This window comes from Panicum virgatum, chromosome 5K (assembly GCF_016808335.1).
Source record: "Panicum virgatum strain AP13 chromosome 5K, P.virgatum_v5, whole genome shotgun sequence".
In the NCBI taxonomy this organism is placed as follows: Eukaryota; Viridiplantae; Streptophyta; class Magnoliopsida; order Poales; family Poaceae; genus Panicum; species Panicum virgatum.
The window spans coordinates 52,971,267-52,988,504 of NC_053140.1; the positions used below are offsets into that span (position 1 = coordinate 52,971,267).

Here is a 17,238-nt window from a genome sequence, read left to right on the forward strand (position 1 = left end):
CCTGACTGCGCCACTTCCTACCTGGCGATTAGTGCCGTGCTGCGGTGGAAAGGTGGTGCGTGCTCCATGGCTTGGCTTCGGGCTTCCCCACCCGGTCGGCAGCCATCATCCGGCGAGTGCGTCCGAGGCCTTTGCACCTTCGCCTTGTTCGGCTGCGAGATTCAGCCAGCCACAACAGTGTTTTCCTCTCACGCCAAATCAGTCAGCCAGCCATCCAATCAGCCAACCAGTAATATTTTCCTCTCACGTCAAATCAGCCAGTCAGCCGAACAAGGCGCTTGTTTACTCCTCGCGACGAGCGGAGCTAGAGCAGATCAGATCGGCGCCGGCGCGTGCAGCAGCGAGGTGAATGCTGCCAGCCGCGGCGCTGCTGGAATTATTGCACGACGTGGCGGTGGCGGTGGAGGGAGAGGAGTCTGAGGAGCAAAAGGATAGCCGATGCCTTTAAATTTTTTTTTAAAAAAAAGCCAGGCCATTCAATTTTCGCGGTGAAGGCCGGTGGCGCGGCGGCTGCGATCCGCCAGGCCATTCAAAGGGCAGGTGATGTTCTCTGAAGGCATGCCTTCTCGACGGGAAAATAGGAGTGCTTTTTGTTCCGCTACTCAAAATCGGTGTTTGGTCTATCACCGAATGAAAGAAATGGTTAGCAACTAGCAAGTTAATCTGTTAAAGTAACAGGGAGCAGAGCAAGAAGACAGATTTCGAATGAGGAAATGTTGAGCAATTTCATCTGTCAAACAAAAGTCACACTATCAGCAGCCGAGCTGCCCATGAACATCAGTCACCTGGTTATGCCGAGGTATATCACCAGACCTGGCTCGCATTGCATCCAGTCAATACCTACACGAGCTAACTCTTCCAACCAAGGAACAAAAGAATTTTCAGAGAAGCAATACACGGCCTTTGCATCCCTAAAACTCTGAACACATTACAAGCATTCCACCACTCTCGGCGCTGCACTGCCCCGCCTCCTTTCTTCCCTACCGGGCAATCATATATGCATCTCACAAAACAAAAAAGAAAAGTCTCAAGGCGAATTAGAACAGAGATCCCGGGTAGTGCTCAAACCAGCTCATCCTCGGCACTATCCTGAGGATTCCTCACCAGCTTGAGTATGCTCACCACCTCGCCCATGGAAGGCCGGTTCGATGGCACCTGCGAGGTGCAGACGAGGCCCAGCTTGATGATCGGCAGGGCCTCATCCATGGGGACCTCACCACATAGTCGCGGATCGATGCAGTCTTCTGGTCTGCCTTCCTCCAGAGCGCTTCTGACCAAATCACATAGCACAACGACGTCGTCTTCCAAGTACTCGACGGGCCTCCTGCCCGTCAAGACCTCCAGCACAAGCACCCCAAAGCCATAGACGTCGCACTTCTCGGTGATCTTCACCGTCTTGCATGCAAATTCTGGGGCCATGTACCCAAGTGCGCTCTGGATCTTACTGCTCAGCACGTACCTGTCCAGCATCGGCAGCAGCTTGGCAAGGCCATAGTCGCCCACCTTTGGCTCCCCATTGCTGTCCAGCAGCACATTGCTTGACTTGAGATTGTAATGGATGACCCCATGCTGGTGCAGGTATGTCAACCCTCTGGCAACACCAAGGATGATATCAAACCTCTCCATCCAGGAAAGTGAGTTTTCTTCATTGCACTCATGCAGGTGTTTATGCAGATTTCCTCCGGGCAGGTAATCATAGATAAGGAGCTGCAGTGACGAAGTCCAGTAGAAGCCTCTGAGCGCGACAATATTGTGGTGCCGCACCTTGCTAAGCATCTTTACTTGCCGCTCAAAATCATCCTTCGACTTGACCAAGCTAGAGACAGTAAGCTTCTTGATGGCTACCGGTTGTCCATCTCTAAGAACTGTCTTGTAGACTGCACCAAAGCCTCCACGCCCAAGCTCACAATCCTTATTCAACAATGCATGGCCACCAGTGCTGAACTCAGGGCTGCCCTTACCAAACATGACAAGCTTCCCGGAGCTAGCATCATTCTCCGGGGACTGGCTAAGGTAATCATCAGATAATGCAGTAGCAGGTGCTGAGCGAGAGGCAGCTGCACGGGCACGGACGCGCCGGTTGAGCACAGATATGGTGATCACTCCGATAGCAATGGCAGCCGCACCCGCAATGGCAATGAGGGTGGAGATGCTCAATATGATTTTCTTGTGATGAGTGTTGCTAGGTGCACTAGGTGCAGCCTGCGATGAGGGATTTGATGAAGAGTTGGGGTTGAGCACAATCGGCTTTGGCAAAACAGCACTGCATGAATTATTCTTCCGTGAGCTACAGAGACCAGAATTGTCGGTGATGAAGGAGTCAGGGATGTTGTTAAAGAAGCGGCTATTAGGCAGATCCCCTGTCAGCAAGTTGTGGGAGACGTCGAAGATATGGAGGCTAGGCAAATTGGACAACTCCACTGGTAGGGTCCCGTTCAGCTTGTTCTGAGAGAGATTGACCACCTGGAGACTGCTCAGGTTGCCCATGGTGCTGGGAATCAGCCCCGTGAGGCTGTTGTGTGACAAATCCCTGCATTGGAAGAGCACAGAATGTTCAGTCATAACAAACTACAGTACCACTACCACTGAGATTATTGATCTGGACAGTTAGCTATGTTGACAACAAGTGTTCCACATCCTGCTGATGTAGACCTTTGACTTCAGTTTTGAGGGCATCCAGATTAAAAAAAGATGATGACAGGATACTGGGATGCGAGCAAAACAAGGTGACAAACCCATAAATTGCGGTTTGGGGTTCCAAACAGAAAATACGATATCACTGTCCTACATCACTTTCTACAACGTCTCTGGAACCTAGGGAACTGAAACAAATCAAAGCAGTCAACAAAGCTAAAATAAATAGCCCTAGTCAACTTCACTCACAAGCAATCGCAAATGACGTCAAATTTCATTCCACGATTATATGGGTAAAAAAGGAAAGAAAAAATAAATTTACTTACAGTGAAACGAGGGAGCTGCAGTTCCCAATCTGTGCGGGGATGCGTCCCGTGAGCGAATTCCTCCCCATCCGGAGGTCCCGGAGCGCCACCGCGCCGCCAATCTCCGAGGGCACGGTTCCGTCAAGTCGGTTAGCGCTCATGTCGAGCACCTCGAGCAGCCTCATCCCGCCAATGCCGGCCGGCAGCTGCCCCGACAAGGAATTCGAGGACAGGTTCAGAGACTGCAAACCCGCAAAGGCAGTGATCCGCGGCGGGATCTCGCCGGAGAACGCGTTGCTCGACAGGTCCAGCGCACGAAGCGCCATTGCAGCGTCCTCGGGCACCTTGACCCACCCGTTGAGCTGGTTGCCAGCCACCGAGACGCGCTGCAGCGGCAGGCCGAACACCCACCAGGGAAGCTCGCTGGTGAGCGCATTACGGCTAAGGTCTACCTCCAAAAGTTTCTTGCAGTTCGCGATGGTGAAAGGAATGTCGCCGGTGAATCGGTTGCCCGACAAGTCAAGCCGCTCCAGCGCCCACATTTCGCCGATCCACGCCGGCAGCTCCCCTGCAAGCGCATTGCCGCCGGCGCCGAGGAACAGCAGCCCGGTCAGCCTCCGGAGCGACTCCGGCAGACCGCCCGTGAACAAATTATGCCCAAAATCCAGTGACTTGAGCAGCGCCGCCTCGCCGACATCCGCCGGTATCTCCCCGGCGAGGAGGTTGCGGCTCAAATCCACGTCCCGCAGCGAGCTGCTCCGGGGGAATCCGCCGGGCACACTCCCGGAGAGCTCGTTGCCGGAGAGGTCGAGAGAGCGGAGCGAAGGCAGGGACCAGAGCCCGTCAGGGATGGGCCCGGCGAGGCGGTTGGACGAGAGGTTGAGGGAGACGAGCGAGGCGCAGGACGCGACGGCGGGTGGGATGTAGCCGGAGAGCTGGTTGTGCGCGAGGGAGATGGCGCGGATGGAGCGGCATTGGGCGAAGAACTGGGCGGGGACGGGCGCGGCGAGGCGGTTGGAGGAGAGGTCGAGGGAGCGGAGGCGCGGGAGCGCGGCGAGGAGGTTGGGGAGCACGGGGCCAGAGAGGTTGTTGCGCGGGAGCGCGAGGGAGAGGAGCGCGTCGAGGCGGAGCAGGGCGCGCGGGAGGCGGCCGGAGAGCGACGCCGCCGGGAGCGCGAGCGAGGTGACGCGGCCCGTGCGCGCGTCGCAGCCGACGCCCGGCCAGGAGCAGGGGCGGTCGTCGTCCTCGGTCCACGTGGCGAGGCGGCCCGACGGGTCCGAGACGCCCGTCTTGAAGACCACCAGCGCGAGCACGTCATCGGTGAGCGCGCCCGTCGTCGCGGCCGCCGCGAGGAGCAGCGCGGCGAGGGGCAGGAGGAGCGGGCAGGCGGCGGCCATCACGACGCGGCGGGGCAGGAGGAGGAGCGAGGGAGGGTGGAGGGGATCACAACGGCGCTCTGTCCATTTGCGCGGAGCAGTTCCGGGGGCAGTGCCGGTGCCGGGAGGAGTGCGGGTAGTGGCGAGCGCAGCGCGGCGGAGCCGTGGGAGAGAGAGCCACCGAGCCAGGGAGGGGGAAGCAGTAGGAGAGGAGGCCCCTCTTGTGCTGCTATTAATGTGCGACGAGTAGAACAAATAGGAATGGACAAAATGATCTGTTTCCTCGCTTCCATCCGCTTTTGCCCAAAAGGATATGTTTTTTCTGGAAAACGATGAATTCGGTCTGAAATCCCGAAAATTTCATGGATTTACCTCCCTCAATTCAGCTAATCCTCTGACAAATAAGGCAAAAGGAAAAAAAAGAAACTAGGATTAGAGAAGTGGTTATGCAGCTCTTGCCGTGGTGTTGTATTGTGCGTGTGAATTGACAATACTGTCTAGTGCACCTTCATGTCAAGTGCACCTTAAATCTCTAATTTATTGTTAAGTTCATTCTCTTAACAGTGAATAACGCAGCAAGCATAGTATATGGATGTGCTGCCTGCGATCCGGCTACAATAATTTCTATTTCACAGCATAGCAATGAAAAAATAATACAGAACAAATAGTTGAACTGAAACTTGATTTTCCCAGGCTGATCACGATTCAGTCATTCACCGGAGACAACGAGAAGTAATAACAGTGGAATCAAAAAACGATTTCAGAACTGAACTAACCGGAAGTAATAGATTTTTTGTGCCGATTTAGCTAGGAATTCTATGTGATCAAGCAATTAACCCTGTTTATGGAACTTCTAAACAAAAGCGTGCGTCAGAAATTTGCGTAAAGATTCCAGACCTACTCGTACGATTGTCAGCAGTGTCCGAAGGTTGCTTGTATTCAATGCCCCGCACCAACTTTCATTTATGCCGGCCGCTTTTGTTCAGAACAGGGGGCATTTAATGTGAACTTATTGCGATCTGGAGCAGCATAGCAATGGGGTGCCGTCGCAGCACGGGGACAGGTGTGCCCAGTCACCCACGCCCCGGCCCGGTGGGTGAGCCACGGAGCCAGGGACAACCATTCGAAAAATTCAAAATTTACCGCCATATTATGCATCCAGTCTCTCAGTGATACAGGCAGTCAAGTTTTAAATACTCAGCTTGCAAGTGAGATTAGATTCCTTGCAATGCCATTGTAAATTTTCTATCGGGAATTCGGGAGTAAACAAATTGCTTAGAGCCAATGACAGTTAATATGCATTCAGCGTAGAGTATACTATACGTAATGGAATACACAACAATATTATGTTACTGACATGTGGATCCAAGATACGGCTTCATTGTTGCAACTGTGTCATAGATTATGCAAGGGACTAAGATACAAGAAGCATGAGAAAGGGAGGATATAATAAGAGAGGCAGGAGAGCAAACCCGAATGCTTTGCGGTGAGGGGAGAATCATGCAGGGTTGCTGATGGTGTCCCCCACAGGCTGCCTGTGTTACTGATGCCTCTCATAATGCAGTCTCAATTAGTCTTTGTGCACAAGTTACCTTCTGAGATCCACACCAACATGCAGATGCCTGTAGCTTTATGCAAAGAATGATTCAATAGCAGGCCCTGTCACCTTGCTTTTGTAAACTATGCTATTGTAGACAGCAGATTTTCTACTAATTGACTTTACAGAACACTAACTGTACCCTGTAGCTACTTTGTGTGGAGAGGTGGCATGTGCAGATTTGTTTGGCACATTGTTAGGTGACTGATAGTATTTACTCAAATTTGTAAGACCCAGTCAATTCTTCAGAAAACGTCAGTCAGAGAGAAACTGGTATCAACTCTTAGTCAGGTAATGTTGGAGCAAGAGTAGTAAAGTAGCTTCAAGGTTGGATGAATGGTAAGAGATTGTTATGGATAGTTGCAAGAATCTGAATTCTCAATGAGAAGAAACTTGCCTCAAAGTAGAACGAAAAGAAACTTCAGAATCTGGACAAAATAAAAAGGAAAAGGATATAGTTATATGGTCCTCTTCTTGTAAAAGAAGGGGTTTGATTTGCTTTATGAGCACCACACTGCCTTCCTACCACTTCGAACTTCAAGTGTAAAAGTAGAACATTTCGACTTCTGTCAGACTTTGATGCAAAAGGCCTATCTGTTCCTGCCATTCTTACAACGATTAAATCAGGAACAAAAGCAAATCAAAATACAACAGCATTGTGAGAGATTGCACCTTTGGCATCTTCTTTGTCCAACAAAGTAGCATCTTCATTGAAGCAAGATTAACCAGAAGGCTCTCCAAAATGTTGGAAAACAGGAATCAGAAGCATCAAAACGTTGGAGAATCAGCCAAGCAGTTTTCCAGCCAGTTCACGTTTACAGGAACTATTGGAGAATATACTTGACTGGTGCCAACCAGCTTCAAGCAAGGTAAGTCCTCAAAAAAAAAAATCAAGCAAGGTAGCAGGCGTGAACTACCAGCCAAATGACAGTTGTGCATGTAGAATAATAGCCCTGCTAACTGTACATCCTATTCTTTACCAGAAGAAAGAACATGCTAGCCACAAGAAGACTACCTACTACTATATAGTATATTACAGACAAATCGATGCTCTTCACCAAATCTTATCTCAAATCCTCAAAGTGTTCAGTAGTTGGTAAAATGCTGCATCACTAATGATAAGAAAAATGTCAAACGAAATAGATATGGTCAGGAACATTAGATATGCAAATAGAATTTCGTGGCCCAACAGATGCTCAGAGAATTATTGTTGCCAACAGCTCATATCAAGTGAAGTCTATAGACTTGCAGGCATCATGAGAGCAGAGCCACACTGTAGATGTAGTGAAGTCTAAAGTACGTGATGGCAAGAAAATGCAGATGTAGAATTAAAAAAACATAGCAGGCCACAACATCAATACAATAGTTCTTAATGCTAAAACTTGCATCGAATAGAGAAAATTTGATAAATCGGTCGAATGTTGAGAGTTGCAACCATAGAGAAAAAGGTATTCACATCTTTTCTGATGAGTGGGAAATTCAAATACAGGATTTGGATAAGCAAACAGTACGACCCGCTGTGAATTGAACCACAAATCCCTTTGCATGCACATATTGGTCCAAAAAGCTTCAGTATGACCCGATGAGTCAATGACCAAACACACTATTTAGGGATCATGACAACTAATATTACCCAAACGGAGGACAGCAGGGTTAGGGCCATCATGTTAGAGGCAAAGAGACATAAAGGCAAAAGGGCAAAGGAATGTGTGGACCAGTGGACAGTGCTGACCACATAGAGTGAGAACCAGAGCTGTTTCCCAACACCTCCCAAGCGACAGTATCATATATGACTACCACAAGCTTTACAAGCACATATGGACCAGAGCAGACATCTATAACAGATTAACGGAGAATAATTGAAGTAGGTCCGGTTAGCATACAAACCCAAGACCCAGAAATAACAGTACTAAGTTCAATTCCGCAAAATCTCGATTAAGACAGTCAAAGAGGTTAAAAACTTACATAAGAGACGTCGCTGGTTTTAACTTTTAAATGTAGAACTTCAGAGTGATTTCCCAGACAAACAGGTTCACCATGCAGCAGACTAGTTCAGGTTCAGGAAGGTACAGACTAATCAGTATCACATAAGAGATCTGCTTGGAATGAGACATAAAGAGGTACTTCAATGGCAGTGCAGTAGGGCCTGATACGGTAAAGCCACGAAGATAGCAGGAAGATTGGCAATCTGCAGTTCAGGAATCCAATATAAAAACAGTCATCAAAACATGTATACTTTTTTTTTTGAAATAATCACTACTAAAATTGCTGATAAGAAAGGACACCGAAGCCAGTGGCGGAGCTTGATCTCCGATTTTAGAAAAATGTTGGGGGGGCCATCCTTTGCTACAGTAATGAACAGTGTTAAAATCACTGTTCATTACGTGTGAAATTTGCACAGCCAGGGCCCATGCGCCCCTTTGGCCCGCATGAAGCTCCGCCCTTGACCGAAGCTACAAGGCATGTAACTTGTAACAGAGCAACTGTTGTCGAGCACATCGCTACTTGCGACAGGTGCATATAGCAGATTTTCATAAAGCCCCAACAAATACTAGCATGCGTATCAGTCCTGAAACGAAATGCGATAGAGAATAAGCAGTAGAGAGAGCAGCGCTCTGCAGTCTGCACCACAAATGTGAACTCCCGAAAAATTTACCAAATAAAGCACGCACTAAAAATATTTTCAAATCTCTATAATCGTTGAGCTCAAATCATTCATTAACCCCTGAGCCATAATTCCCCGGAACCTTTTCCGACACCCGATTCCAATCTCCGTTCCACCTCTCGTTCCGCGTGCGCTCGCGACCGCCGCGCGTGCCCGACACCGCCGTGGTCGTCGCCGAAATTTCCGCCGCGAATCTCTCTCCCCCCCTCTTTCTTTTCCTTTTTTTCCCTTTTTTTCTTTTTCCCTTTTTCTTTTCCCTCCCTCTCTCTCCTTCCTCTCCTCTGCCGCGCTCCCGCACGCGCAACGCGCCGCGCGCGCCGGCCACCGCCCTCACCCCGGCCTCTCCCCGCCCCTGTCCATGCGCACGCGCGCACCCCGCTCCCGGTCGTCCCCACGCGTGGCACGCGCGCATCTGCTGCCCACGCGCGCGCCCCTGCCCACGCGTGCACCACGCGGCCGCGCCGCCCGCCGCTCGCTGCTCGACGCCGGCCGCCCCCTGCCACTCCGCTTCGCTGAGCCGCCGTGCCGCTCGCCTGCCTTCGACGTCGGCCGCTCCTGTGCACGCTCACGCGCGGCACTGCTCGCCGCGCCTTCCGCTTGTGGGTAAAGTTGCACACCTCTGCAGAGTTAAAATCTATTCGAATAGCCGTGCCCACGGTACTGGGCGAGTTACGGTTTGGTCATACAACTAGTGTTTCTTCTGGGGAAATGATTGGGTTGGCGTGAGTTGTTTTGGAAAGTGTCCGGCCGCTGTGCCATGTGCTACGACGGATGAGGAGACCGGTAGCAATTTAAAACTTGGATCCTGTGTGGATCAACCCTGCGTGGTACTCAGTGCAAGATAATTGCCTTTGAAAACCCCTTTCTTTCAAATAAACTCATGCATAAAAATTAGCTTTCCGCAAATTAAACCCTAGCAATTCTTGATTTACCCTGTGCATTATATTCTGTTTATACCCCCTCCGTGGGTGTGATTGGACTTGCTGAGTACGTTTGTACTCACCCCATTCTTAATTTTTACAGAGGAAGATCCAGACTTCGTTCCCGAAGACGTTGAGTAGAGGTTCCGTCCTACACCCAACCTTGCCTGTGGACAGGGTCACCCGCAGGAAGTTCCGTATGGCGCAAGACTCTGATGAGCTCTTCGTAGTTAATGTCGTTGTGTGGGTTTTAGTTGTAATCCTCGCGATAGTGGCGCTTCACTGTCCATTACCGCGTAGAGTTGTACGGTGATGTACCATCTGATGTAATAAATGTGTTATCAGCCTTCTGAGACTGATATTGTATCACATTTAAGTCTTCTAGGGGACGCTTCAACCAATCATGTAACTTCAGGTAGTTGATGCCCGATGCTTCCAAATAGTACATGCTTAAAGCCATAAAACAGTTAATTGCTTGGAGATCTGGAACTATAGAACAACTACAGTGATATGTTGATGGACATTAGCCAACAAACGAGGTACAAACATAACAGGTTTGCCATTAGCATTCTTGCTAGATTATCCCTTTTTTAATTTGACATTAGCCTTCATATAACCAATACAGCTGCAATAGCAGCGCAAACCATGACTAATACTGTCATATTTATCACACTTAGAAACGATCGGACCGTATTCCAATAATGCCCACTAATTTGTGTGCTACATCACCAAATGGCCAGCACTATATCAAGCCCAAACAACTTCAGGCCTGGCACAAGCCTTGGCAGTTGGGTTCGACCACCGCATCCAGTAATTTGTCCCGCATAGTCCAACAGAACTAAGAAACTACGAATACCATATTGTTCCAAGAAAAAAACATAAATACGAGTGAAGCGAGTAGTACCCTTCCAGGAGAGGGCCGCGGTGGAGCGGCTTGCTGGCTGCTGCTTGGCCTCATCTGTACCCAGCGGCAGCGATTCCTTCGTCTCCCGAACAATTTCAGCTAACAGCGCAAGGTATCCGAGACACCTCTTCGATGTTGGTCTTTGGTCTTAAAAAAAAAAGACACCCCTTCGATCTAGGGCAAAATTAAGGTCGGAAATACCGGGATTCAGCCGAGCGGTGGATCCGGGCGGACACGGCCCCCACGGCCGACAGATTCCGGTGCGTTTCCTCCGCTTCGATCCCGGTTCTCCGACTGCAGTGAATTCGGGAATTCGTTGGACTACAGGGTTTAAGAATTTGCGTGCCTTGGTGCTTTGTCTGCGGTTCTGGGCTGATTTTTGGGGAAAGCTCCCCCAAACCGCGCTTTAGGTTTTGCGCTGATGGGCCGATGGGGAATTCTCTGCTGGGCCTCGTGCCATGATGGCTGCTGGGCCTGGCGGCTGGCGGCATTGCGGCGGGCGCGCCAGTCGCCAAAGAGAAGACTCTCCCTCTCCAGCGGGAGATGAGATGTGAGAGGAGCGCGCGAGCGCCCGGCGGCCGGCACGCCGCCACCGCCACCTCATCCGATGGCGGATCGCGATTCGCAATACGCACTCGGTGCGGCTGCGGCGCCGTCTCCGATGGTGGCGTGGGCGGTGGCCTCCCTGCCAGCACGGTGGTGGTAGACAGACACGCACGCCCAGCGGCGCGGCTACTACGGGCTCGTGCACACTGAACCTTTTTTCCCCCATGGACGCGGATCTAACCCCGACCTGATCGACCCGACGACCACTACAGCCGATCTGGTCCGGGCCTTCGGCGGCGGCCGCGGGACCAAATCATGGCAGTGAACAACGGGGACCTTCCCATGTCCATGTCTTCACAGAATCACAGCCTCGCTGCCGGCGAAGGAGGAAAGCGGAGCAAGTGACGCTAGGTTGGAAGGCACCGGATCCGGCCATTTTCCGTTCACAATCACATTCTGCAGATTCATAGAATCACGGTTAGTTCTGGTCGTTCACATCCCGGTAGAGAACAAACCGGTCAAAAAGAGCACGCATCACCAACCGGCAGACAGATGGTGATCTGGTGAAGAACGTGAATTGAAACTGGAGAGAAGTTTTTCACCCACCCTGCCGGCCCCAGGGCGAAAAGGACACACTAGACAACCTTATTATCAAACAAAATCTGCAGGTGGACTAATCTTCCTGGCGTGCAGTTGAACACAGAACGCTCCGTGACTCCGCAGCCGTCGTTCAGATTATTCGACACAAACGGCTGAACCATAGTCTATGAACAGTCGATTATGGTCCTATCTAGATCCAAGTGCTAAACTTTAGCACTAGCTCCTCCAAACAAATATGCTAATGGAGTGGGCTAAATTTTAGGCAACACTTAAAAACTTTAGCATATACATGAGTGATAATATATGCGAAAATTTAGCACCTAACTTTAGCTTCTCCAAACGAGACACTTATCTGCGGACGGTACAACAAAAATCTTCACTAGTACCTACCGACTACCGTTACAACATCGTGAGCCACACACCACCAAGAGTCCAAGACGTTCCATGTTACAATAAACTGTTTCTGAAACGTGTGCTGAACAAAGAAATCGAGAATGCAACGGAACAACAGGCGCGCGATGAGCATGACTCGCTATTGATGAGAAACCTCAGGCGAACAAGCGAACAGGCTGGGTCAGCGTCAACAATTGCGACGACGGATTAAACAAACAAACTTTCCACAGGCAGGAATTCAGCATCTCTAACTACTGAAACAGATGTCATGAACAGTTTCCTTGTACCAGCTGCAACATGTCACATGAAATCGTCATGTGGATAGCGACACTCGATAACACAAAGCGCTTGCCGACAAGCAACTGATACAAGGGGTACCTAACACTTGCTCCCATAGAAATCAGCTGAAAGGTCTGGCGTGCGGGCCAACAGAAACCGGGTAACACGAGTTTATTGCGTAATGAGGTAGCAAGGCCCACTCAGCACGCTCGCTTCCTTCCAATTAGAGCACAAAAGGGTATCTACAACCTGGTCCTATTTACATAAGGCCACTTGTCTTACAGTACATCACATAGCACTAAAAATCACTAGGCTAACAAAGAAACAAATAAATCGAAGAAAAGGAAATAAAAGAACAATATGGACATTCAAAAGCCTTCTACGCTAGACCTACGCATGATAGGGGGAGGCGTTTTCTTCATAGAGCTTACCCTGGGATCATCCAGAGTAGGGGAGCACATCCTTGGATGAAGCAAAGCAGATGTCGATGACCTTGGTGAGATCAAGTGTTGGTTATGTGAAGGTGGCGACGGAGAGAAAGTTATAGTAGGATGCTGGGGCACAATTCCATTGAGGGATGAAGATTTTAACATTATTTTTCTTGGTGCGGCAGACGGCTCTTGCAGAGGATATCGGCACGGAACCTTTATTTCCTGGACTCCTGCTAGGACCTCCACAACATCCCTCATCGTTGGCCTCCCTGATGGATCTTTATTCAAGCATTTCAGAATTATGTCTGCTACTATCCGAGCAGCCTTAGTAGGAAAGCGGCCTTTTATACGGGAGTCCATGATCAGGGATAGGCGACTGTCATCGGTAAGGAAAGGCCTACTCCACTTGACAAGATTGTGTTCTTCTTTGGAGGAACTTGCATCAAGGTTCTTTCTTCCGGTTATTAGCTCTAGTAACACAACTCCGAAGCTCCACACATTACTCTTGGGAGTGAGTAAACCTTTCTCCAAGGTCTCCACTGAAAGGTTTGCTGCACACTGAAGAAAACAAATCTACAGTGAACAATATGATCCAGATAAATAAATAGGTACAATGCAGCTAGTTTTATCTCCCAGTGCTTCTTATAATAAAAAAATATGAGAGAACCCATGCAGACTGAGTAAAGAAATAGATATTGCTGAGCATACTATCCAAACCAATGTAAGGATGATATGATACAGTAAACAGGTTGCTGCCACTCAAGGGATAATATAAACATCTATATTGCATTAGGACAAGAACATACCGCAGGTACATTAGATATCTCCTCCTCAGTACTGAAGCCAACACAACCATATCCTGAAAGCTTAGCGGTGAAATCTTTATCTATTTGGATGTTCAAAGTTGAGAACTCACTGTACATGGCCTGAAAACAAATAGAAATACAAATACATGTTTAAGCCAAAACAACAGGATAAGGTGGTTGAAGTCAAGCAAAATTAAAACCACAACTTTCATGTAATGCCATAAAACAATAAATCAAGTAGTTCTCACCTGAAAGGGTCCTTCATCATGTAAGAAAGCTAGACCTCTGGCAGCACCCAGAGCAACCTTCAGACGTTTAGACCAGTCCATGAAACGACCATCCGGTCTTCCAAAGAGTAGCTTATCTAAGCTGCCATGATGAAGCCGCTCATAGACCAACATCCTTCCATTGGAATGTTCTCTTGCATAATAGCCGATTAATTTACATAAATTGGGATGCTGAAGCGATGCTAGTGTGTTCACTTGTGCTTTAAACTCCTTTAAACTCTGCTCGTGATAAACAGTATGTCAATGTGTTGCGTCAGCAGAAATAATGAGCTAGACTGTAATACTACTTTAGGACAATACAATAAACTTGATTGACACATCAGCCTATCATAAAAGGGTAACGATATTCAATTTACCACATAGAATTTTAAGTTCTATCAACCACTGCAGGCTAGTAGCTACATTTACTCTAAAATATTTTCTGACGCAATACTAGACCAAAAATTTTCTACATCGCGGACCATGCACTATAAATTACATGCAACGTAAGGCATGAAATCTCAAATAACCAAATAAACATCAGTAGGGCGACAAAACAACTGACTGGAGACTATAGAAAGCAGTTTGCAGTAAATAGTAGAAACAAGAAAAAACACATGGTCGCTTCAGGAACATGTTACCCAACCCCACATCTGCAGTGGTCCTAAATCCTAATTAGCATTCAAAAAATGGAATGGTATATTTATTATGGTCCCAGCATAGCATATGTCAGTAGAATAGGCTTTTGGTCACCTGCCTATAAAATGAGTTTGATACTCCAGCCTGAATTCATTTCCTTAACAGAATAATAAATGCTGTGAAATTACTGAACGATATATCCATGCAGTATCAAGCTATGTCATAAACTGCCAGACATCTCTGTCGGCAAGCTGGCTGGCATAGCAACTGAAATTCGCCTTATAAGCAATTTACACACCAAAAGCCAAATGTCAACAACAGCTAAGAAAATATGTAACTAAATTGTGTCAGGAACACATGGTACCTGAGTGGAGGGTAGTAATCGAGCTACTGTTGCTTCAGTGGTCTTTGTATCACTAAAGTCATCCCTGAAGGTTGCCTTATATGATGTTGAACCAAGTGTTTCTGAAACACACTGATCACTAGAAAACCACTGGCAAGCAGATGAAACTTCCTCATAAGAGAAGATTCTAAGTCCATCACATTTCTTTGGAGGCAATGGGAGAGGGCCAGACATCTCCAGTGGCCCACTTACGTTGCTGGCTTTGAAGCTACCAAAGTTCCTCAAAGAATGTCCTTCCGGTGAAGGAAGAGGAAGGGGCAAAGGATTTGAAAAACGGTGCCCCTTTGTCGAACCTTCCTTATCCCTGGAGTCATCTTGATCTCTATATTCAGCGTATGGAAAGCCAAACTGATCAACCACGATAAGGGTTGATGGAGCAGACAACACACGAGCTCTGCTGTTATAAACCTTATTTGCCGACTGGGAGATTTTAGCCCTGTCCCTAAAACTAGGAGGAGCTGATTGCAAGGATGGCACATGAGCTTCTGGCTCCGGAAGTCTAGAGGATGTACTTTCCCTTGCATCAATCGATTTCTTGCTTGGAACAAAAGGATTATCAAGAGGGCATTTCTTTTTCTTGGATCTGAGAACAGTGAAGCAACCCATCATCCGTACACCAGGGAAATTTTCTGCATGAATAAAAAAAGAAAAATTAGCACATGTTGCAAAAATTAGGCAGATCCTTGTTACATTGTGATACTTAGTAAATATCAGCCAAAACTAATGCCATGTACCGTGTTCCGCATCTATTGAAGCTAAATCCTAACAGTCAAAATCTCGCAGGAAGAAATATCTCGATTGAATAATCCAACCAGGAATCATCACCAGCAAAGTAGAGATAACAACCGAAGAACCAAAGACCCTTTTCCTCGCAGAGTAATTTCACCAATCTGTCTAGACGCGACCATATATACTACATCAACCGGTGGGTAATTTCTAGCGTTGGTCGACATACGCATCATTCGATTTCTGAACACATCGCTAGCTGGTATGCATCTCAATTTCGCAGAAACTGCGCGTGGCCGCAACTACTCCAGCATTAAGACCGATGAGATTGAATAGTCTAACTCTCACCTACCCAAACCAAACTAGCAATTTCGGTCAAGCGACCAACTAAAACTCTAAAATAAGCGTTCGTGCACAACTAAGCAATTGACTGTACCAACCAGGAATGACTCGACACAAACCCGGTGGACTCGGCCTGTATGCAATCGGAACGGCCCCCGATACCATACAGATGGCCACCCGGAGCTTATACGCCCAAATCCAAAGCTCCCGTTCCGCGAAATCTACAATGCAAGGTGCTGTACAGCCGATGTTCGGAGGAAACCGCAGCACGTGAGAACCGAATGTCACGAGATTAGCCAGACGGGGAGAAGATCCAAGCCGAAGCGGGAACAGCTCGCAGCCGGCCCGGCGAAGAACAGGCTCAAAACACCGCCGAAAAAGCAGGTGACAATCCGAGATGACGAGCGAATCACGAGAACAGACAGGAGGCGGCGCGGCGGGGGGCGGGCGGCTGGGCACGAACCTCGGCAGCGCAACTGGTGGGACTCCTCCGGCACGGCGACGGCGGCACCTGCGAATGGGACGGGGTGAGAGATTCGCTCGCTGCTCAGGTAGGGATTGGCATCTAGGGGGCGGGGGACGGGAATGGGGGAGGGAGCCGGAGAGAAGTGGTAGGGCGTGAGATATAGGGGCAAACGAGGGCGAGAAAAGTAAATGGAGTTAGAGAGAGAAAGAGAGGACTCGAAGAAGAGCGGCACCGGTCAAAGGTAGAGACAGAGAGATTGAGAGAGAGAAACTCCGAGGCGGCCTTTTATATTCCACTCTCTTAATGATACTTTTTCGAGGATCCCCTCCTAACCATGACTGTCTTGCTGTACTATACTATATAACTAAAAAACGTCACTAGGGTTATTCGGCGACTAGTACTAAGAAGAGGGGGTAAAGGTTAACAATGAGACGCAACTGATGTTAAAATGGGGGGGGGGGGGGGGGGGGGGGGTGCTGTCCAGGCCTCCAAGGTAGCTTGACCAAACATGATTTTTTTCATGAAGGTTGAGATCTTATAAACTGATGAGATTGTATTTAAAATATGTACAAATATATATGCTCAGGCTTATAAAAAGGAAGAGTTTATTTATATAGCGTCAAAAACTCGTAATTCCTCATATATCATTGTTTTACCTCTAACATGTGGAACCTCATACATTCACTTGGTGGCGGAGCCAGATTAGAGAATTAGGAGGGGCTGGCCTTGATAATTAAGATGCTAAACTAATAAACAGTGTCAAAATCATTGTTCATCTAATGGAGTTTTTGCATGGCAAAGGGGGGCCATAGCCCACTTTGGCCTCTACCTAGCTCCGCCACTGCATGCACTAATAATGGTGTATAAGGGATTTAAGGTATAGTCAGTAGCGTGTAGGGAATTTTTCCTGTAAAGGGTATGAACCCAGAATCACATGGAC

General features: G+C 48.5%; 2 protein-coding genes across 2 annotated transcripts; both read right to left on the reverse strand.

The window, feature by feature from the left end:
• Positions 1-706: 706 nt before the first annotated feature.
• On the reverse strand, positions 707-4,550 carry LOC120708492 (probable LRR receptor-like serine/threonine-protein kinase IRK). Its single transcript, XM_039993778.1, has 2 exons — positions 2,961-4,550; positions 707-2,530 (listed from the first exon to the last, which is right to left on the reverse strand). The coding sequence occupies exons 1-2, from the start codon at positions 4,334-4,336 to the stop codon at positions 1,063-1,065; spliced, it is 2,844 nt and encodes a 947-aa protein (XP_039849712.1). The 5' UTR covers positions 4,337-4,550; the 3' UTR covers positions 707-1,062.
• Positions 4,551-12,367: 7,817 nt separating this feature from the next.
• LOC120708494 (probable serine/threonine-protein kinase PBL1) lies at positions 12,368-16,556 on the reverse strand. Its single transcript, XM_039993779.1, has 5 exons — positions 16,296-16,556; positions 14,726-15,393; positions 13,705-13,962; positions 13,457-13,576; positions 12,368-13,208 (listed from the first exon to the last, which is right to left on the reverse strand). The coding sequence occupies exons 2-5, from the start codon at positions 15,371-15,373 to the stop codon at positions 12,588-12,590; spliced, it is 1,647 nt and encodes a 548-aa protein (XP_039849713.1). The 5' UTR covers positions 15,374-15,393; positions 16,296-16,556; the 3' UTR covers positions 12,368-12,587.
• Between the last annotated feature and the right edge of the window lie 682 nt (positions 16,557-17,238).

Coding starts and splice junctions, on each gene's coding strand:
- LOC120708492 (XM_039993778.1), bottom strand. CDS start 4,336: ATGGCCGCCGCCTGCCCGCTCCTCCTGCCCCTCGCCGCGCTGCTCCTC. Junction 2,531..2,960: donor TGCAGCTCCCTCGTTTCACT/GTAAGTAAATTT, acceptor CTTCCAATGCAG/GGATTTGTCACACAACAGCC.
- LOC120708494 (XM_039993779.1), bottom strand. CDS start 15,373: ATGATGGGTTGCTTCACTGTTCTCAGATCCAAGAAAAAGAAATGCCCT. Junction 13,577..13,704: donor ATGATGAAGGACCCTTTCAG/GTGAGAACTACT, acceptor ATTTGTTTTCAG/GCCATGTACAGTGAGTTCTC. Junction 13,209..13,456: donor AGATATCTAATGTACCTGCG/GTATGTTCTTGT, acceptor TGTTTTCTTCAG/TGTGCAGCAAACCTTTCAGT.